Here is a 22,002-nt window from a genome sequence, read left to right on the forward strand (position 1 = left end):
AAAAGGGATCCAATAAATTAAACTGTTTGATCAATCTTACACATCAATAAACCAACAGGCACATCTTCAGGGGAAATAGAACAGGTCAAAGCCAAGGGAAAAAAACCCATTGAACTGGACATGAAATACTTAGCCAGCACCAAAACCCAGAGTGCACTCCCTCAGCCCTCTCTGCACATGGAAAATTGTGTGTGCAGAAAAGTCTATCCCTTTTCTAAGTATGGAGTGCCCTGCCTATATGTAAGAGAAAATAAATTTGGGGCAAAACAAATCCCAAACAACAAAACTCTCAACTCACCATGGGATGTTTTGTGGCCTGTGATGATCTGTAGCTCCCCTAAGAGCCAGAGGCACATTCTTGGTGGGGTCACTCAGAAAACAAGCTTCTACACACCCCAAGAGATCTTTTTCCTACTCACCCTAGGAGGAACAGGTGCATCCCATAAAACCCAGAAAATGGTTTAAAAAATCTTTTTAGAGCATTGGACTGGCATGTAGAACTATTTTCCATTCAATTACCAGCATCAACAAGGGTCAGGCATCTTAGCTAATCTGTGCTGCCCCAGTAAAATCTAACAGTTTGCTGTTGCAGGCACTAGTCAGGATCACTATTTTAGGAAGCCTCAGATGGACTTTCAAGCTACTCTTCACTTAAATTTTATTAAAAGATTTGAAATTTCTAAAGCATTTTTAAGGAAAAACAAATCCTGGCAAGTTCTCACTCCCCCTCGGAGCAAGCACCAGAAGTAGTATTTTGTTTTAAAAAACACTGAAATCCAGGTGCAGGGAGGGTAATGCAAGAGCTACTGACCATTTCCACCTACTAAAAAAAAAATAAAAGAAAAGGGCACAAAAAGAAACTCTCTTGCAGGTTTCTGAGTCAGTTTTGTTTCTTCACATTCAAACCTGTGGATGCTTGGATGGGTGGGAGGGAGGTTTTGTTTCTTGGGAGCTAAATCACTGGCTGTTGTCCGTGGAAGAACTCAGGTTTAGAGGGATATCCCCTTGGACACCCACAGAGGACACGTAGGAAGCTGTGTTTTCAGAGGGAACATAAAGTGATGAATTTTCAGGCAAGCTGATGAGGTCGTTCCCAAAGATGGACTGACGGTCGAGGAGGAACTGCTGGGCACTTTCAAGGATGACATCTTTCCCTAGGAACAGACAGCAGAAAATTGAGCTTCTGGAAGGCAGGTTGCCTAGTTTCACATATGTAGAACTGAAAAGTGACAAATCCCAACTGCAGCAGCAACTGAGGAGCCTCACTCCAGCAAAATTGCTTGGAAGTACCTGGGTAGAACTTGGACTCATTCAATAGCCCATTAAAATCAAGGGGAGTCTCTGCAGGTCACCAGGTGGGTGCTGCTTGAAAGCTGAGATGCCTCACAAGTGAAAGAGGGATGACTGAATTTTGGAGACACTGAGAAGAGGATGAGAGCAACTGCTCTTCTCCTTCACTCAAGATGTGTCTTTTTCCCTCTTTGTAGAAAGGGTTTGCAAACAGGGGATGCTCAAGGACTCTCTTCAGTGTACCTGGGCTTTTAATGCCTTTGAGGTGCTGGTGAAACAGGCTGAGGCTGCAAGTCCTTGAATGACACACAATGAATCAAAACTGGGGCAGGTTCAGGTGGCTACAGCACCAAACTGGGGCTCACAAGAGCTTTTCTTTCAGGTCTATCCCAGCTGAACACACATGAACATACATCACGATTCCACAGCCAGGGCAACACTCCTGGATTCATATCTAAGGTCAATAACACACTTTATCAGAGTCAGCAAGTGGATCAGCTGGACTGTTCCCTTGAGGTCTGCTAAAAGGTCTGGAGAAAGGGACACACAGCCTGTGCCTCTGGCTGCCAGCAGCTGCTGGGGCACCTCCTCTGCAGCAGGAACCAGAGGAACCCCAACACTGTACCAGCTCTTACCACCCTTCCCACTGAGATCACCACATTGAACAGGCAGAGAAAACTGTGGAAACACTGTCAGACATGATGGGGACCCAGTGCAAAACCAGTTCAATTCCATTTACACCTCAGTTTATCCCCCACCCTTTTCCCACTGCTCAAGAACTGGCTCAGCCACTGCTGTGGAAACATTGCTGGCTGACAATCATGAAAGTAAAATGACAGATGTGGTTTGCTCCCTCAAATGGCAAACTGTCCGTGCTGGACATCCTGTCTGGCTGCCTGAACTACATCCTACTGCCAGGTCCACAGAGCTGCTGCTGCTCCTACCTGGGCAGGTGGTGTTGAATGGTGGGTTGAACACTTTTGGGGGCAGCTCAGTTGCACTCTTCTCCAGATCCACCGTGAGTCGCTGCATCTTGATGCAAAAATATAAACTACAATGTACAATTATACAAAGACAGGGGAGCTTGTTAGAACTAGGCCATGTCTGAGCGCCGGTGCTTCACCCCACTGCACAACACCCACAGGAACACAAGAACACAAGCCATCCTCCCTGCCCAGCCTGTCCCCACCTCACTAGAACAGCCACACCAGTGCTCAGGGCAGATCTGCCCCAAGGACACGGCTGTGGGAGGTGCAATCCCCTTTTCAGCACTGGCTAATACTGTGTGAAGCTCATGTCACATGAGGGGCCAGGCTGCTGTCACTGTGGCTGCCATACAAAGCAAACCCACAGTCCTCTGCAGCCAGTACAAAGAGGAAAGAGATTTTCTTTCCATTTTCCTATGACTGTCTTTAAATTGAAACTGGTTTTTGCTTACACAGTGCTCTAGGCACAGAGCTCCTGCACGTATTGCTTCCACACTTCTCCATGCTCATGACTTTCTGTAGGACAAGCAAGAGCTCCTGGGAAATTTAGTGGGCTCAAGGACTGAACTATTGAACATTGCAGCCCCCTTTCCTGGCCTTTTATTGTAATTCTTTTTAAAAGGTAATAGCCCTTGCTTCCAAGACTTGCTAATTAATATTAACTATTTCCTAGACACTCTTCTTCCTAACACTCAGGAAGTGGAATTACCTAGAAAATTCAAAATTATCAAAACCTAAAAAGGATGTTGATACCATGCAGAAGGCTTAGAGACCTTTTGCATTTCACTACTTGAGCATCTTGTAGAGATATCTGTCAGAACCATCCAAGCTTTCATTCAACTTGGTTGTCACAAGGGCTCTGAAAATTCACTCTCTCATACAGGAAAAGGAGCCCAGCCATACAATACACTTCCAACCTTAATCCTTCTGTGAGTCTACAGTTTCCTTCACTGTTTATTAAACCTGCTCTTTCTGCACTGCAGAAATGTCTGTGTAAGTATCAATTCCAAAGAAATACTGCCCAACAATTTCTCCATGCTTCTTCATGCACGGGCATGCAGGAACTTCTGTTGTAGTTGCATGGTATTTTACTGCTCCTGAAACATACAGGGATGGCTGCACTTTGCAAAGGCATATTTTATAAAGATCTCTAGCACAAAGACACTTTATAAATCTATGGTATTAGTAGGACGTGACATTCTCACTAAGAGAAAGTTTAGAGCAGCCAGTTGCAGTTAAAGCCTCTAGGACACCAACAGTCAAAGCTTGTCTCCAGACAAAGCCTGGCTGAGTGGGAAAAACAGGTCAAGAGTATAATACAACACTCCCATGCTGCCCCCAGGAGATGCCTACATGCTGTGCTTTAGCTCACTCTCCCCTCGGGTCATGAAATAACTTCCTCAGTTATGCACAAGCTCTGCTTCATAGTTCCATTATTATTTAGGCAAATAGATCTAGGGGAGGTGTCCCTGCAGTGGGCAGGGGCTTTGGAACAGGATGAACATTAAGGTCATTCCACCTCAGCCATTCTGGGGTCCTGTGATTGCTGTTTTCATAGCTCAGAAACACACAGCTCTTACCGGGGGCAGACTGGCTTCCACTTCAGTCAAATTCCATTCACTCAGAGATAAATTGGGATTAAAGACCTGTTGGGACAAAAACACAGTTAGGGCTGTGAAAGGTGAAATGGTTTGAGATTCCCATGCCCTGCCCTGCCTGCTGGAGGGTGAGCCCTGCACTAACTGGAGCTGCACACAAAGGCTCCTGTGCTGACTGGAGGCACAGCTGGGCTGGGCTGGGGCACTTGTGCTGAGCCAGGAGCCTGCTGCCTGCCAGGGGAGGGACAGCACAGACACCCCATGCCACTGTCCTGTCACTAACCAGGGCAGCTCACACACAAATCAAAGCCCCTTTCTGCTGCTCTTGAGTCCTAGGACACTCCCAGATTCAAATAACTTCTAAAAGCATTCCAGAGTTTAGTTGCAGAGGACATGTTACTGTTGCATCAGGGTTTTGGTGGCAATTTCTTGACAAGTCTGAGCAATTTGGGAAAAGGATCTGTTGATCTGAGGCCAATTTTGTGATTCATTCTCACTCTTGTGACAGTTGCACAGAGAGAGAAGTGTGTCAGTAACAGGAAAACACTTCCTAATGAGAAACAAGAAACAGAAACCAACAGTCAGTGATAGAGCAACCATTAGAAAAGCTCTCTGGAAAGTCAGAATAAACCACAGACACTTGGGAACTGCTTGAAGAGAATAAGATTGATTTTTTTTAAAATTACTTTTCACTCTGTTTATCCATGCAAGCTTACAAGCTGCCTTTACCTGAAACACCTCCTCAAGGGGCCATATATTTGACACATAGATTTTTTTCTAACATACAGAGTTATTTGATTGTTGGCAAAAACCTTTCGTATACCAACTATACGTACAACAAAGAAATAAACAAACCTTCTGCATGTCTGCTTAAGAAAAAGCCACCATCAGTTTTCTAAAGAAAGATGATCTAAGAACTGAGACTGATAATAGCTCAGGATTCAATAGAGAGGATTTTACATTGGCTACATTTCCCAGAATATGAGGAAGAGGGGAAGGTAGGAAAAGCTAAACACAATCCAGGAATATCTAAGACGTAGAATATGCAGAAAATAAATTAACCCCAATAAAGAAATTATTAAACTAGCTAGAGAGTCATATTAAACAAATTTTACATAAATGTGTCAGGTCTCATGTCTATTTCTTTACCAAATGCACTGCTTTGTGCCCCTAGAAGTCCAAATATGCATATTAAAAAGAAAAAAAGCACAATTTAAAGCTGAAATCTTATGAGCAGGTCAAAACAGAGCTGTGACTCCACAAGCTGCATGTGGCAGACAAAATGCCACACGAGAACAAGCAGCATGACCTGAATCACAGCCCAAAGGAACCTCTGTGAACTTCACAGCTCTGTTTGATGCAGCCTTCCCAGAACACTCACATCCAAGAGGCTGGCAGGCTCCAGGCTGTACTGCTGGCTCCTCAGCAGCAGCTGCAGCCCCTCCAGGCTCCAGTCGGTGCCCTCCAACGGGTCTGAAATGTCTGTTCTGAGAAAACACAAGGGGAAACATTGCCACAAAGGAAACTTGCAGAGGTACCTACAGAAAGCAGGACTGAGCAGCTTTCCAAAAGGATGTTCATGTTTAAATCTAATTTTGAAAACCAAGAGCCTGCTGTCAGCCTGGGTTTATGCCATAAAACTTGGTTTAATCCCAGAGTACAGCTCAGCAGAGTACACAGGGACTGGGCAGATGGTAAAACAAACGAGACAATCCCTCTGCTGGGTGACACGTGCTTTGGGGATGGATAGTCTGTGCACATCTCCTCAACACTGGGAAAATTAAAGCTTTCCCTTAGAAGAAACCCTTTTAGAAATGCACTTGGAACCAGAACAGGCTGCATTGCCACTCTCCTTTGTCGGAGATGCCTGAATTACTGTTAATTAATGCTTTTTAAATGAGTGACTTTTAGCTGCAGGCATTTACCCTGCAGGCTGCATTTACTAGAGACATTCAACTAAATGAGCAACAGTGAGGCCCTGCTGTGATTAAACCCCCCAAAAGTTATAAAAATTTTCTCTTAAAATCAGGTCTTTAAAAAAGGGATTATTTTTCTTCTAGTAGTATGTTTTTAAGCATCCAGTGGGTTCAGAGGGAGGACTTTGATTCTCTGTAACAATTTAAAGGAAAATGGAAGCTTTTCTGATAACCCTATTGAGTGTTTTGGGTTCCCCTCCTTACACTGCTGCAATTGCTATCAAGAATGAGCTGCAGTGAAGTTCCCCATCATCCACCCAGCTGCACCATGCTTTCCTTCTGCTGGACACTCCCCCATGACACGGCTGCTGTTGGGATTTCAGTCTCAGAGCACAGCCCCAGAAGTGGCACTGGGATCACCCTGGGGCTGAGCCTGATGTCCCAGTGCCAGTCCCCTGGGCAGGGCTGTGGCACAGTGCAGTGCAGGCCTGCAGATGCAGTGCAGACACAGATGCTGCTCTGGGCTCCAGCTTTCACTCGGACCTTGGGCAAATCCCTCTCAATGCAAAAAGCCTCTTCCTGCTCCCACAGTTCTGCACATTCTCTGACAGCTCTTCCTCTGCCGGCTCCTTCAAGCAAGTGATCCTCATGCCTCCTACCTCTGTGAACTGTCCCCTGGGATTCAGGGGTCCTCTGCAGGTGCCACAGGTAGAGGATGGAGCTCCTCAGGCTGCACTTGGTGCTTGCAGTGACCCTCCCTCCCCACCTGGGCAGGGGAGGAGAGGGCCATGACAGGCAGGGCCGCAGCTCTCCCTGCTTGCCTCACCTGTCCAGCAGGGCCCTCCTGCCTCTCCTCTCGGGTGCCTGGGAGGTCCCTGGTGGGGCTGCACCACAGCTGCCTTTGCCCTCCAGGACAGACTGGACCATGGCCACGGGCAGCACCGGGGGCTCGGAGCAGGCCCGGCAGCCGGGCAGGGGCACCTCGGGCTCCGCGCTGCCTTTCACCCCGGGGCTCACTGGCTCTTCCTTGATCAGCATGAGGCACTTCTCCCTGCGGCAGAGACAAGGCTGAGCACCACACACAGCTGCTCTGCAAAGGCCTCGTGCTACTGGGAAGGGCAGGAGCACAAGGCCTTGCTCCCACTTCCCACCAAACTGCCGCAGAAGGTCTTTCCATTTCCTCAGATGGGCAAAAGAAGGCAGCAGCCTCTCTTTCTTTTCAGCAAGCTCCAGAAACATGCTCAGCTGGAATATCTGCAGTCACTTCATCAGTCACAGCTAGAATGAATTTGCCCCATTCAATTGTTTTGCAAATATGGAAAATAAATTTCTATGCACTGATCATTTCTTGGGTGAGTGTTAGGGACACATTAAAGGGACACTGGGCTAAAGAGATTCCCCTGAAAAAGAAAAGTCTCCACCTTAGAGATAACAATGGGATCAGTAAGACCATCCCATGCAGGAGTTAGGATTGAATCAGCAAGCACTCTAGATATCCCAATGACACAGGTCAGGATCCTGTGGCCCTGCTGTCAAGATCTGACAGTCATAGTCAGGTGTTTTGCTTGGTTGGAGGCAGAGGTTTGCCTTTTCCAATGGGAAGGGCACCCCACATTATTTCCAGATGGAAAAATGACAATGAAGTTTTGTTTTGAAGCATTTTGTGTGTAAAAACCTCTGTGTTACTTGTAGGAGACATTAGAGCTCCCTGTGAACCTGCACAGCTGGAGCCAAAGCAGCAAAGGCACGGAGATAACAGGGACGGTTTGTGACCCTACAGAGCTTTCCTCAACATTCCTTTCAGGTGATCTTCTCATCTCGTGGGGCCCAAATTCCCACCAGAAGCACAGCTGAATTAGGAGGTACCACACCTGACCTGACTGGGGCCATGGCTGGCTCAGATGCTAAAGTCATGCAGACACAGAACAGATCAGAAGCCACCAGATGGCACTCAGTAATTAGTAGAAATAAGCAACTTAACTTAAAGGTTATATTAAAGATTTTCTGTTTTAGAAATGGCTTCCAGGTTTATTTTTTTGTTGTTGTTGTTTTTTTTTTTTTTTTAATCTAAAGCTCTTTACATGCTTCTAGTTAATTTTATGGCTATGGTTTCAATTATGCAACAGATTTACAGGCAATTTCTAGAGTATAACTGCCTTGCCTCTGTGCCTGAGAAACTCTTTCCATGATTCATCTGTCTACTTACTTTCCACTGACATAGCTTTAGCTATTCTGCTGCTAGCCCTAAATACACTGCATGTCTGTGGCAGGAAGAGATAAGCATTAAAATACCTCTGCATTCAGTTCTTAAGTTACTGGGGCCTTTTCACAGAAAAGTTGTCAAACATCGGAAGCTGTTGTGATGCAACCTTTCTGTTCTCATTAGCTGTTAGATGTACAATTTGATTGCTTCTTCTTTGCCAAAGCCAAAAGGAAACCCTCCTTCTCTCTCTCATACAAGTGTCAGTATCTTATTATTTAATTAAGTCTCAGACAGTCCCTGTCTTGGGACTAAAGAAACATGGAATATTTCTCCAAGTGGGGAGTGCAAGTTCTCAGCATGAAACTCAGGATTTTGTTTTGAAAGTTATGCTGTTATTACCCCCCTCTAATTCTGAAAATCTGACCCACTTTGCAAACTGGAAAAATGTATTCCATCCCATATCTCTATAGAGATTTGCAAATCAGACAGAAACTTTGGTAGAATTACAGCCCCAAAAAACTCTTGAGAAGAGTTGCATAAGCATGTTTATGCCCAACTCTCCCTATTTTTAATTACAAACATGTTTACCTGTCATTTTCAGGAGGGGATTGCATATTCATGATGTTGGATGGTGATGCTTCAGTAACATCAGATATGATGGGTCCTCCAGCAATTGCAGGGCTGTTTATGCAAGAGGGAGGCTCTGTCGATGGCTAAGAAGAAAGCAAAAGTCGTATACATTTATCCTTCTGACCCCAACACAGGTCCAAGGCCCTATCTGAGATGGTTAGGGTTTATTCACTGTGATTTTGAGTCCCCCCTTTATGGAAACCAAGAAAGATTTCACCTACTATGCAACATTATAATTTCCTCTCACTTTTCCTCCAACCGCACAGAGGTACAGGTGTGAAATGAACCCTGTGAAGTGTCAGCAACCAAGAGGTTTTACCATGTCTGACATTTTGCCTAGACTGCTCAGCTTCCTCTGGAGGGAAAGATCCAACACAGCCCAATAGGGCTGTATGAGCCTCCCAGGCCAGCTTACATATTTTAACTGCATGACAGAAGTGTCTGGTGCCTGCTCTGCTGATGGTGGGGATCCCTCAGAGGGTACAAAAATCCCACTTTTACTCCCTCAAGGTGAACCAGGCTGGAGAACCAACATGGAGAGTTCAGTGTGCAGGGTCTGCCTTTCCCCACAAAGCCCATGGCCTCCCTCATGAAGGCATCCATAAAACTGCGGAGCTGAAGGAGTTTTAAATGTCATTCAGCTTAGCAAACTTCATTTCTTCTTCACTGCCAAAATCTTGCCAAATCTCTCCATAATCTCTATTATTGCTGCAAACACTCCCCCCAGCCAAAGCCATCCCAGAGAGGCCAGAGGCGGAACGCACCGACTGTATGAAATAGGGGTCATGGAGGGGGTCTGGGGACAGGTGCCGGCTGAACTTGGGCACCGGTGCAGCCGAGATCCCGTTGTCAAGCATCAGAGGTCTGTGAAGAGAAACAGTTTTGTCTTCCAGCATGTACTGACTGGCTCCTGGCTGCTCACACACAAAACATCCCTGAGCCAAGAGCTCTTCTCCCCTGTCTACTCTGGTTCTCCTCAGCTGTAAGAGTCTTTCTTGCCTGGTGTTATGGGCAAGGAAGGCCAACAACAGTTTTGGAGGAGGTCACCGTCAAAAAAGAGCATTACCCAAACAGAGAGGGGAAGGATGCAGACCTGCCCACGCTGCCCAAACCTACCCAGAGCCCCCAGGCAGCACTCTGCTCTGCACCAAGTAGCTCCAGGCTGCACACCATCCTTTCCTGCAGCCCTTTAGAAGAGGCAGGAAAACACAAACATGAAAGATAAAACACGAAGGATGCAGATATAGACAGAAGAGCTGAGGTTTCTGGAAGACAGACCTTTGTGTTTCCAAGGAAGCAGGAACTCAAATTACCTTGCAAATTGCAGCTGGTTGTGTGAAGTGTAATCCCCCATTATAAGGGGGTCAATACAGTTGCTGTGCAGGTAGTTCTGTGCTCTTCTGCCCTTTTCAGCACAGTTTCTCACTAATTATTTGGCTTTTTACAAAAAAGCAATGGCCTAAGACATTTCTTGGGAGGCAAAGCTTTTACAGGGAGGAGACAGCCCTGACCATGAAAATTAGAGGTTAGATCTGGCATCTCACTTTTCTGCTTGCCCACTCTACTGGAGGAAAATTTCCCCAGTCATGAACCTCAGCAGCTGCTATTCTTCCCTTGAGCCCTTTTCTTTGCTGTCTGCAGTGTTTAGCTCTTCCAAGAGGCTCAGCAGAGGGGGTAGGCAGAGATGCACATACCCTGCTGGCTTGTACAGATTATGGGCTCCTTCATTCAATGCTGTGCTGCCTTTACAATCCTCACAAGAGGAGTCAGTCAAGAACAAGGACACTGGCTTAATGAAAATTGACTCCTTTGAGCTGCTCGTGGGAGGTCTGGCTTCTTTCTCCTCAGCATGGAGAAGTTTCTAAGTTGTCAAAGGCCACAAGGCAATAAAGGTGGGAACTGAAGGCAGGTCCCTGTTCTTAGCAAATTCCACTCAATAGTCTCTTCCCCTTCTTTAAATCACAAGCACCCCAGGGCAAGAAAGGCATAGCTGCTCTCCTGAAAGGCACTAAGCTTCCTAACTCAAGTCATTCTATTCACTTGCCTTTAAGAGCCTATCTAAAGATACCTCTCAGCTAAAATTTTTCCTCACCTTCCTCTTTGTAAGGCCTGCAGGTTAACACCACCAAGCCAGTGATGGATACACACCACATTCAGTGACTGTGGGTCAAACTAAAGATGTCTGTGGGCTGGCTGGGCCCAGCCCTGCTCCTACTGCTGCCAAGTGGCAAAACTGGAACCTGTAGGAGCAGCACTGGGGTCCTGCCCTTTGGCCTCCCTCTAGTTAGCACTCCCATGTCCCTCTGCGTGCTGTGTTCCCCAAATAAAGGTCACGAGCTGACACGGTGCTTCTCTACAGAGCAGTGAATGGGGCCTGTCAGCAGGTCTGACTCTGCACTTCAGCCCATTCAGCTCCCATCACCATGGAGCCCTGGTCCGGTGACCGCCCGCCTGGGCGAGCTGAGTTTGTGCTTTTACTGAGGGGGCAGCATTATGCACCCGTGAGCGTGTGCACCACACACGGGGACTTACAGCTTCCTCTTTATCCCAGTGCTGCTGGGGCTTGATTGGAGCTGGCCAAACAGAAACTGAATCAGCTGTCAGGAGAGATCAAAATCCGGTGTTAATCAGCAGAGTGATTCAGCACTCCCTGCTCTCGCAGCCATTCTTGTCTCACACATTCCTCCCTCCCAACAGCACCCCAAAACAGCCATAGAATATAAGAGCCAAATTGCATGAGACATTGGAGCCTGAAGCAGAAATGAGATGTTCAAGAACTCAAAACAGCCTGCCTGTTTTCAAGGGACACAGCCATGTGCCTGCTTTGTGCAAGGGTTCCTGGGTGCATGTGCTCAGCACTTTCTCTCTTCATGCATGAAGAACTTCAGCTGGTCCTAACAGACCTGAGAAGTGCACATGCAAACATTCCTAGGCCCGGAGTTAGGCCTGGATCCATTAAAGTTTTCAGAGACATTTAGAAGAGGTGCTATAAAGTCTGGCAAAGACTTTGCAAGTGAGAGAGGCAACTCCCTATGGAGAGCCTGGATGGAGGTCTGAGCTCTTTCAGTTGAGTTTTTCAGTTGTGTGAATGTCAGTGCTGATATAACAGGACACTAAAAAGGATGGAGAGTAGCTTTGGAGAGGAATCACTTAGCAACATATTCCCAGGTCAGCTTGAACTTAATGCTCTGCTTTGACCTCCAAACAAAGAGAGCATTATTATTATATATCACAGCTGGCTCTTACTCATTGCTCAATATAACAAAATAGTGTTGCATAAAAGCCTCTACAAAGAAGCATGTGGCTAGTCCAGCCTCAGAGCTGGAGGAAGGCTTGATAGCCTCGTGCATTTCTGTCCTGTCCTGTGACTCCATGATGCCACGTGAGGGTCAGAACGTGGGGACTGGGATGTGTGACGTGCCCAGTCATGTCAGCACCATCCAGGAATCACTGGAGAGGCCTTTTCTATACTGGTCATGCTAGATTTTAAAGGAGATGGTTCTGCAGCCTAAAAGGTTGTACAGTAATTCCTCAACTATACCAGTAATGCTAGAAAATGTAACAGTGGCTGTTACATTCCCCCAGTGGGGCAATGGGTGGCAAATTCTGCACCTGCAGCTTCCCACAAGTGCTGGCAGCAGTGGGATTCCTCTCGTGAACAAATGGAAGAGGAAGATTTGGGAAGCCCAAAGGCATTGGTACAACCAGAACACAGCCAACACAGGGCAATTAGTGACAGTTGTGCTCTCCCGCCCAGGATTTCAACAGAAAAGTGGTTTCTAACATCAAAGAAAGGACTGACAGAAATTAAAATCTTTTGCTTAAGGGTCTGTGCTTTGTTAATGACCTGTTTCTATAGGACACATAAAAAGCATCACACAACTTAAAAGAAAGGGAAAATAATTACACTGTGGTATCACAGTGTGGAAATTATGGGACAAGAAAAAAAATCAGAGGAGGATATAGACCAGACAGCACAAGCAAGTTTGGAGTTTATATGGTAACTACCTTGTTGATGACTTTCTGTTGCTGTGAGTGGTTCTGCCGCAGAGAAACAACTTCCCGCCAAAGAACTTCATTTTGCCTGAAAGTGAAACAGACATTTTCCATGAGAACAGAAACATCAACAGCCCATGGTGCTGCTATGATGCACAGCAGATTCAACTGTGCAAAGTCTGTCTCACTTCCAGGCTCTTGCAGTGTTTGACTCTTTTCAGTGTCCAAAACAAGCTCACACAATTTCCTTCCTTTTTCTTCCTTGACCTCAAGAGAACTATGGACCAAAGCATGGAGGAAAAACATAAAGAGAAGCCAACATTCATAGGGGAAGGTAACAAGAGGACACATGTTTTTGTGGAACATTTGGGCCAAACTCAGAATTTCAGCAAGGCCTGATTTGTGACTGTGAGTGATTTGGATCACCCAGACTGTCCTTCCACGGCAGCCCAGAAAGCCCAACCTCTCCACAACTGCACCAGTGTTCCCAAAGACAAGACTATGAACCGAGACCCTGTGTATTCTACCTGCTTAAAACTCATACAAGTGGTGGTTCAAATGCACGTTTGGTAGTGACTGGAGCAGAAAAAAAGATGCTCCTGCATCTCAGAGCCTTGAACTAGGAGGACTGTAATGATGTTATTAGTGGGAGCCACTGATTTAACCCAGCACAGACCTGTGTCCAGCTTGCATAAAGAAAATGTATTTTCTGTCTGTAAATGAAGCAGCACAGAGGGGAGCTTACAGGCGTCCTCTAACAGTCAGCCCCTAGGTGGGATGGAGAGAGGCAGAGTTTATTTACTGTGCTGCCTTCAAGTCTGGATGCCAGCCAAGTCCATGCTGCTAAAGGTTTTGCCAGCCAATTTATCTCTACAGAATATGGACGTACCTAAACTGTCAGGCCAGCAAAACCTATCATACAGGTGAAACTGATAAATCCTTTTGCTTTTTAGTGTTTCTAGTGTGGATGGATGCTAGAACTGGGAAGGTAAGGTCTAGAGATCTGAAGAGCACAGTAGAACAGCTTGTATAGCAAGAATCTCTGCAGTGAGCTTTCTGTACTGGTCCTGACAGGATCTTCAGCAAAGCAGCATTCCTTAGTCTGACAGCTTGTACTGGAGTTATGTCCTAATTGTTCTTCACCAGTGTAAATTTCTTAACATGGAATCAGCTTGGGATTTCTCCTCTGTCTTAGTTTATAAAAATCACATTATTTTCATCAGTTGAATGCAATTTTGCCAGATGGAGGGAAGGAGCAAGCAAATCAAAATGAAGACTAGATTAAAATCAATGCCAAATCACTAATACTGAAACTCCTTAAAAATTAAATCAAATGCAAGCCCAGAAACTCATTGCTGCTGTATCTGGATTTAACAGTGCAAACTCACGGAAGTGCTAAGTGTGGGAGTCATTAAAAATTGGTGCAGGATAAAAATAGGCATCCATTGCACGTAAGGTGCTGGTCTGAAATGAAGTTTCCCAGTATGCAGTGTTACTCTTAAGGCCCAGAATGACAGTGTCATCTGGTGGTGTATGAATATCAGCTCTCATTACAAAAGAAAGGGTTTGGGTCTATTTGATTATTCAAGTGCTTTTTTAAACAAAGCTCTCTGTAAAGATTAAAATTCTGGAGGCAAATAAAAACCCCTCCAAGTACATGATTTATAAAACCATATCCACTTCCTCATCTTTTAGTGACCATGTCTGAGTCAGAAAATCCCAGAGTCTCAGACAGCTGGAGGCAGCCACATGCAGGAAGCATTGCATCAGCTTGGTTTGCTCTTATCCAACAATTCTGGCCATGTCAGATGACACAGTCTCAGGGAGATGAGTCCATGGACTAAATTATACAGAAGTTCTTATGTTACACATTATAACATACTATATTTTTTAGGCCAGTCATAAATTTTGGAGGTGAATGATAGCAGAAAAGTAATTTCTTAATAGCTGGAGTGGACTCCACCACATTTCTTTCAAGGACTCTTGTATGTGTGAGAGTTACATCTTTATCACCACTTCCATCTGGAGGCAATAGTTATCTAAGTCCCCAGGTTATGCACATATTTCCTGTGTGACCTTCTCTGTGCTTTCCTCATCTGTGAAGGGAAAACAAACAAGACAGAGAGGCTGAGCATTAATTCACATTTTGTAGATCAGATGTGCATAGAAATCCTACATGTCTCAACAGATCTCTGGTCAGTCCCTGGCTCCACGTGCTCCCTGAGGAGGGAAGTGTACAAGGCTCCTCCTTTCAACCCTTCCCCACTCCAGAGAAGCAAATGCCCATAGGAAGCAGCCTGAGTAGGATTCAACTCACTGCTTCATGTCCTGCACTTGACACTCCATGTTCTCCTGCTGACTCCTCAGTATCTGTACCTCGTATAGCAACCTGCTGAGGTCCTCCTGGCGCATCTTGGTCTCCTCACTTTTCACTACTGACACCTGAGGTGAAAGAAATCAAAGGTCGATTTTACCTGTGCAAGAAGGGCCATGGACAGAGACAGTCATTGTGGTGGCTCAGGTGCAGGACTGTCACCAGCTGAAACACCAGGACAGGCCACGTGCCAAAGTCTGAACTATCCATGGGGTACTACTGCAAGAGATAAACAGAGCAAAGTGCAGGACAAATCTACTCATACACAGGGTCTGCTGGCAGAATTACATTCCCTGTCAGAGTGGGGACCTATTTCAAATCAGCTTGGGGGAAAACAAAGGTATTTTGAGTATCAGTGAGGAATTGATCTAGACTGATTTAATCTTTCTACTTTAACTACAGAGATACCCAATCAAGCCTCATGTTTTACAGGGATGAGTCTGATGAAATGTTTCAAATTGACACACTACACTTGGATTTCCAAAAGGCTTTTATTCAAGTCCCTTTTCAGAAGTTACTATGCTAATTCAGTAAGAGAACAACACTTTGGGGGTATTAATAATAGGTTAAAAGACAGAAAACAGAGGGCAGGAGTAGGTTGTTTCTTGTATAAGAAAAAGAGATGGCTGTTGAAGACCCTGCAGGACTTATGCCGTATTTCTCTAGGAAAGCAGTAACAATTCAAAGGCAGAGGGGTGGAAAGCAAGCCTGGCCCTGCAGCACTACACAAACATCTTGTGATAGACCGCAACAGAGCAGAAAAACATAGACAAAGCCCTGCAAACCAAGAACCTGCAGCCTAGGTGCACATGTGTGTGGGGAGGACAGGAACAAGACCAGGGTGATGCTGGAGTTATGCTGAGCAGGATCTGGCAGGTGCCTGTTCCCCACTCCCACACAGTGCCCTCACCTTCCTCTTGATGTGCTCCAGGAGGTGCTCATGGCCCTGGAGGAAGCAGAGGTGCTGGAACTCAGTGTCATCCCTCTCAGGCTTCACCAGACCCCCCTGCTCGATGTTCACCACCTTCCTGAAGCCATCTGCACAGAGAGGACACGGCTGATGGGCAACAGGAGCCAGTACTCCCTCCAGCTCCCACCCTCATCACTCTTGAGGACATTTCTAATCACTCTCCACACTTTTTGAGCTGCTAGCACTTATCCCTGGATGTGCTTTTGGGGCATAACCACCAGAAAACCCGGGGCAAGGGAGAGCCCTGTGTACCCCACTGGCCACCCCTGCTGCAGCCTATGTCATGAAAGCCTTTCCATCATGGGCACATTGGTCTGCCAGGAGCAGAAATGCCAGCTGTTAGGGAATTCCTGTCTCAATTTGCAAGCAGCAGGGATTCAGGGAAAGGTTTTTCAAAGGCACAGACCATCAACAGGTGCCACTTCTGGAAAAAAGGGTCACGTGTACATTTGGAAATCTCCTTTGAGTACTTCTCTGAAGTCCTTAAGAGTTTCTAAGCTGTATTTAAGAACTGGCCTAAAATTTACAAAAATGCTACTTTAGAGTGAAATAGCAAAGTTAAAACATGACTAAGGAACTTAATTACCCAAACAGCTATTACAACAGACATATTGTGGAAATGGCTGAAAATTACACCAAATTTAAATTACACCTCCTTTAAGGGGTAAAAATGTCTGACCAGCAAGGCAAGGTTTGCAGGGAGAAGTACTGTCTGTTACTAGTTCAGTGATACGGCTGGTGAAAGGGATAAGCTCAGGGCACAGGACCCACAAGAGCAGCACATTCTGGGGGAGGTGTCACAGTTGGTGGCTGGATAAAACTCCATATAGAATAAAATGGAAAATTAATAATAATAGGTCATCAAATTGATGCAAGAGAAGCAGAACGCCTGGTTCTTAGCCCACATCCTGAAATGCAATCTAACAGAAATTCCATGCTGGAATTTAAGGTAAACACAAGGAGATCGCTACTCTGGGATCTGAGAGGCAGAACCTCTTTGGCAAAAGCAATAATGCCACAACAAGTGGCATATACATGAGACCCCAAACTCTCCTCTGCACAATTCTCTCCCATGGCTCCTGTCCCCCCATATCTGTGGGGCCCACATGCCTGTGAGCTGCACTCACACATGTTCAGCTGCCGGACGAAGCTGGCCATGTTGTTGTGCTTGAAATACTTGGGCAGCACCTCTTTGGCAAAGCGGCCTTGGTCAAACACATGGAAGCTGGTGCCATTCTGCAAAGGAGAGAAGGACAAAGTCAGGGGAGCATCCCTGACCATGAGAGGTCCAGGAGGAGTCCTACAGCAGGGGAAGTCTTGTTCTCTGAATTGCCACCTTGAAGCTAAGTGTGACAACAGCCCTCAATGACAGATGTGCTCCTTTCAGTTCTGGTACAGTCAGGCCTCTGTGGCTGCAGGTTTGATCCTTTTCTGCTTTTTGTCACTGCTTAGTTGAGAGTCTTGGATGTGAGAAAGAAACCACCGACTTTTGTGCCCAAATAGCTGGTAGGTAGTTTGTGATCATCCCCATGGACTTCACAGAAAGACTTAAGTCTTAAGAAGGCCCTGAAAGTGGGAATTGCCATTATAACCTACTTGTTCAGATCTAACCCCAGTCCATCTGCTCCAGAGCACAGCAGTCCTGGAGGGAGCACTGCCTGGAGGAGACATGGCACAAGAAACACAGCAAGGCAAGAAGCAAATCATCTCTGTAGACACCACACTTGCCCAGAAGCTCTACGCATATTTTATTGATTATTTTTAATAGTAAACAGCCACAAGGGCAACCATAAAATGTTGACAGTCACGCTTTGCAGCCCAAGCTAGCAACACACATGTTAATCAGATAAATCTTCTGTTTCTGGGGTTGCATTGCAAAGATCCATGACTGCCAAACAAGGCAATCTGCCTGGGATTGCTGGCAGAGAAGATGCACTGCAGGCCATGTGCTTTCCCTGCCTGGCCTTCTACCTGCTAACAGCTACATCAGTGCAATGACATCAGCAGATATTAGGGACTTGCCTCAGCTGTAGCTGAGTTTGAAGGGGCAAGAGCTAAAGACAGCAAAGCCTGCACCGTGTTGGCAGGGAGGGGTCTGAGACCAGCACACCAGAGTCATCCTCCTGCTGTGTTCAGTGCTACTACCAGCAGAGGTGTCAGCCTGGGTGGGCATTCCACAGGGGCTGGTTTGTGGCACAGGACAGTGTTTTGTAAGAGTCCTCGGGCTCTGTGTGCAGTAGGAGGGTACCAGTGGTGTGAGTCCCACCTCACACCATCAGGAGGTCTGTAGCTGCCATGGTGCGCTCAGGGAAGTCTGGAAATCTCTGAAACAGGGAGTGAATCAGGGCCATGAGATAGCTCAGTGACTAAAGAGGGGCTGGTGTGTGCCTGCAGCCTGCCCATGGCCTCAGAAACCAGCCAGCTGGCACACCCTGCTGCCCTACACTGCAATTCCATCACCACATGGTGCCAGTTGCCTCTGAGCTCTAACAATTAACACCCACTAACACGGGACTTTGGGTCAGCTGCACTTCTTGCTCCTTGCTTACTACTGCAAACACTGAACATGACTGTGCCTCAACAGTGCTCTTGGACCATTTTTGGGGACTTCCCCATCATTCCTTACCCTATGCAGCAGAAGCAAAGGCTGATCAAGCATTTAAGAGATTCACTGACCACTTGCATGTTGGAATTATCCTGTCTTTGAGAGTTTGCAGACAGGACAGCAGGGATCAGGGTTTCCCAACACTGCAGACACTGCCCTGGGGACCCAGCTGGTTTATTCTGCTTCCCTTGTGCTTCAGCCCCCTTACTCTGCCATACAGCTGTGTGTCCCAGGCTGGACCCACTGATGGAAAATGAGAAGCATGAGTTTTGTATACCTCAACAAGTCCTTATGGCCTCTCATGAGAGACCATTCCTTTGAATTCAGGGCCACAATGCTCTCAAAAGCTGGCACACTCAGAAGGGCTCTCACAGACACAAGAGACTTTGGGGTTACTGTGTGCTCACCATGCCAGTTTGTTCCCACACACAGTTCTGCCTTGGCTGTTTTACACCAAGGGAGCACAAACTCAGGGAAACTCTGGAAGTCTTCTCTGCCCAAAGCAAAACTGACTCTGCAGCACAACAATCGTGGCAGATGCTTATCTCTACTGCTTTTGACAGAACTACCAGGACAGACATGTTGTGCTCTGACAAGTGCTAGTCCAGGAATTTGCCAGTTCTCCCTTACTGCACTTCCATTTTAAAAATGAATTTAATTACTTCTTGCCCAATCTACCACAGACACAGAGAGCAGACTTTTCCTTTGATCTTTACAGCAGACTTTGGTGTATATACAAACCATTACTGCATCTCCTCTCCATCTCTTCTTTATGCTAAGAAACAGTTCACAGCTCCTTATAGATCTTGTTTTCTAGAAGTACTGTTTAAACCCAGAAATCGTAGGTATGCACACAATCTCTCAGCTCTAACATCACCAATGTATAGATGCTGAAGAATATGTGAAACATGGATACCTGCAACAAGGGGGAAATGAGACACCTAAAAGCCTTACCAAAACCATCAAGGATGCAGTTGCAGACAATGTTAGTTTGCAGGAAAGTAGAACATGTCAAAATATCAGTCAAAAATAACAGAGTTCTAAGTATAACAGAGAGGGCACTATTTACACAGGTTAGAAAATAATTTCTAGCTTTAAAATCCTTATTTAAAACTTGGTGGTTCTCAGAGGTATGGCCATGTAATACCAGCATCAAACAACCATGGTCACAGATATCAATGCAGCTCCAATCCTGTCTCAGGTTTTAAATGAAAACTCTACTGGACACAAAGTACATATAAGAAAGGCCGCTTTAGACTTTTTTACCACCACCCTTTAAATTTGCTTGTGTTATAGATTCTTGATTTTGGAGAACAAGTTTATGCACACAGCTTATCTAGTAACTTCTGCTGAAAACAAATCACATTACTTGCAGCAAGTCATAGGTCAAAAGCACAATGTGGTATCAAAGTGTTGTATAAAGGGGATAAATAATTTTATTTCTGTGATTGCACTTAGTATACTAATGCCTCTGTGACAAATAAGAAGCCAAAGAAAAGCAATCTATACCTATAAATCTGTACAGACAATATACAGCCACATCACCATGACTATCACACAGACTCATTGAAAAATCAAGTAAAGCTCTTCCAAAATGATTTAGGGTGCCAGTCTGAGATCTGTTTAAATTATAGGTTTGAGTCTGAGTACTGAGTGCTGTTTATCTGCTGCCTTCCACCTAGACATTTGTGAGAGGCTGCTAAGAAACACACGTGAGATAATACCAAACAGCAATGAAACTTTTTAAGGGCTTTGCACATTTCCTAGAAAATGTTAGGGAGCTGCAGATTCAAGCAAGGTGAAAAATATTTCTCTCAAAGTATGCGGAATTCTTAGAATTAGAACATTAGACACTTTTTAGAATGTTTCAAAGTGAAATGTGCAAATATTATAATTAAAACACCCACAAAACAGTTGCTCCTCCGAAACAGAAAAGCTATGCTATTTCAGATAAATAATACCAAGTATATCCAAAAGTGTCTGTACTTAAATCCTGTTTTTTGCACTCTGCCAGTAACTGGGCAGCACCTGCCAAGCAGAGGGCAGCTCCTGTGCCATGCAGCTCTCGGGTCTCACATCTGGCTTTCCCTGTTGTTGCAGGCATTAGTGACACCCAACACCTGTTACACTTACAGAGCTCCAGCAGATGAGATGGTTGGTTTCAGGGTCTTCCACCAGCGTCCAGAGTTTTGTTAGGAAGGCTGGGACATTGCTGGAGTATCCATCCATCACCAGAGAGCTGGGTGAATCCTGCATAGCTTTGCAGTGTCCCAGCTAAACTGACCCCATTGCCCTGGGCGCGCCTGCTCCCCTGCACGCGCCTGCGTCCCACAGAGAATGAGCCACCCAATTTTATCCCAGGCCAGTGGAAAGTAGGCAGCCAGGGAGTCACATCAGCAGTGCTGCTCACACTCTTAAAAACTCAGCACAATGGGATGGCATCACCAGCCCCAGAGAACAATACACAGAATGAAAGTGCACTGCAGCCGATCCCGCAGAGCTGTGAATAAATGCGCAGCGTCATGCAAAGGGAACACGTGCTGCCCACCTTATGCTGGGAGCTGGGCAAGGCACCAGAGCAAACCCACCTGCCCAGAGGCTGGGGGCCACCCAGGCACAGAAATCACAGGTTTCTGAAGGCACCCGAGTTGTTAGATTGGAATTTTCTTGTGCTAAACTTTGGCTGGCATAGACGAACGAGAGCTGGGCAGACTCAGGGCTGTGCATCTTCAGCAAGACTTTGAAAAGTCAAAATTGTAAGCAGGTTTAGCTGCTATGTTATGTGTCAACATAAATTATTTAGCTCTTGCATGAGAAAAGAGTATATTTAAAAAAACTACATAGAGAATCTATTAGACAAGATGGTATTATCATTAATATAAAAGCTTTAAATAGCTCTAAATACATGTGTGCCTTAATGCCAGGGTAATTTCAACTCAGAAACTGCTCTTTAAATAAAAAAAAAAAAATATATAAAATCAACATTAAATTTTCCTGAGGTCCTTAGCAAAAACTTGCAAAACTCGACATTCTTGCTAAAAAATGGAACAGACTTCTCACCTAATGCCTACAGAGTCCTTTAAGACCAAACACTGAAAGAGTCAGGAGGGGAGAAGAGACAAGATAAGTAAGTGCCATGATAAGGATAACAATGCATTAATTTTTTCTTGCCATTTTCAAAGAGCAACTTAGAACAGTGTACTAAGAATGTGGTATTCCCCCCAAAACCCAAATCACCATTAGGCACTGACAAAACCCAGCAAGAAAGACAAATTTTACATAAGCAGGTGCTGGTCATGCCAGGTAACATCATCACACATAGAAGGCACAAGGTCAGCAGTGCCACAGCAGAGTGGAGCAGATGTTTGACACACACTGGAAACAAGGATCAGGTTATTCCTGCTTGGACAGAGGACCCCACTCCTCTCACCTGA

At 45.7% G+C, this 22,002-nt stretch overlaps 1 protein-coding gene across 1 annotated transcript; it reads right to left on the reverse strand.

Annotated features, from left to right (window-relative positions):
* Nucleotides 1-957: 957 nt before the first annotated feature.
* HSF4 (heat shock transcription factor 4) lies at nt 958-20,824 on the reverse strand. Its single transcript, XM_041400825.1, has 13 exons — nt 20,702-20,824; nt 17,091-17,199; nt 15,904-16,031; nt 14,937-15,061; nt 12,632-12,707; nt 11,156-11,220; nt 9,388-9,487; nt 8,582-8,706; nt 6,617-6,841; nt 5,256-5,361; nt 3,857-3,922; nt 2,235-2,322; nt 958-1,154 (listed from the first exon to the last, which is right to left on the reverse strand). The coding sequence occupies exons 1-13, from the start codon at nt 20,822-20,824 to the stop codon at nt 958-960; spliced, it is 1,533 nt and encodes a 510-aa protein (XP_041256759.1).
* Nucleotides 20,825-22,002: the final 1,178 nt, after the last annotated feature.

Source organism: Onychostruthus taczanowskii, unplaced genomic scaffold, assembly GCF_017590055.1.
Source record: "Onychostruthus taczanowskii isolate IOZ18803 unplaced genomic scaffold, ASM1759005v1 scaffold18, whole genome shotgun sequence".
Classification (NCBI taxonomy): domain Eukaryota; kingdom Metazoa; phylum Chordata; class Aves; order Passeriformes; family Passeridae; genus Onychostruthus; species Onychostruthus taczanowskii.

Excerpts from the sequence above, each read along its gene's own strand:
- HSF4 (XM_041400825.1), bottom strand. The coding sequence starts at position 20,824 with ATGCAGGATTCACCCAGCTCTCTGGTGATGGATGGATACTCCAGCAAT. Across the intron at positions 8,707-9,387 it reads ACCCCTATTTCATACAGTCG|CCATCGACAGAGCCTCCCTC; the intron begins GTGCGTTCCGCC and ends CTTTCTTCTTAG. Across the intron at positions 3,923-5,255 it reads AGCCTGCCAGCCTCTTGGAT|GTCTTTAATCCCAATTTATC; the intron begins GTGAGTGTTCTG and ends TTGTCCCAACAG.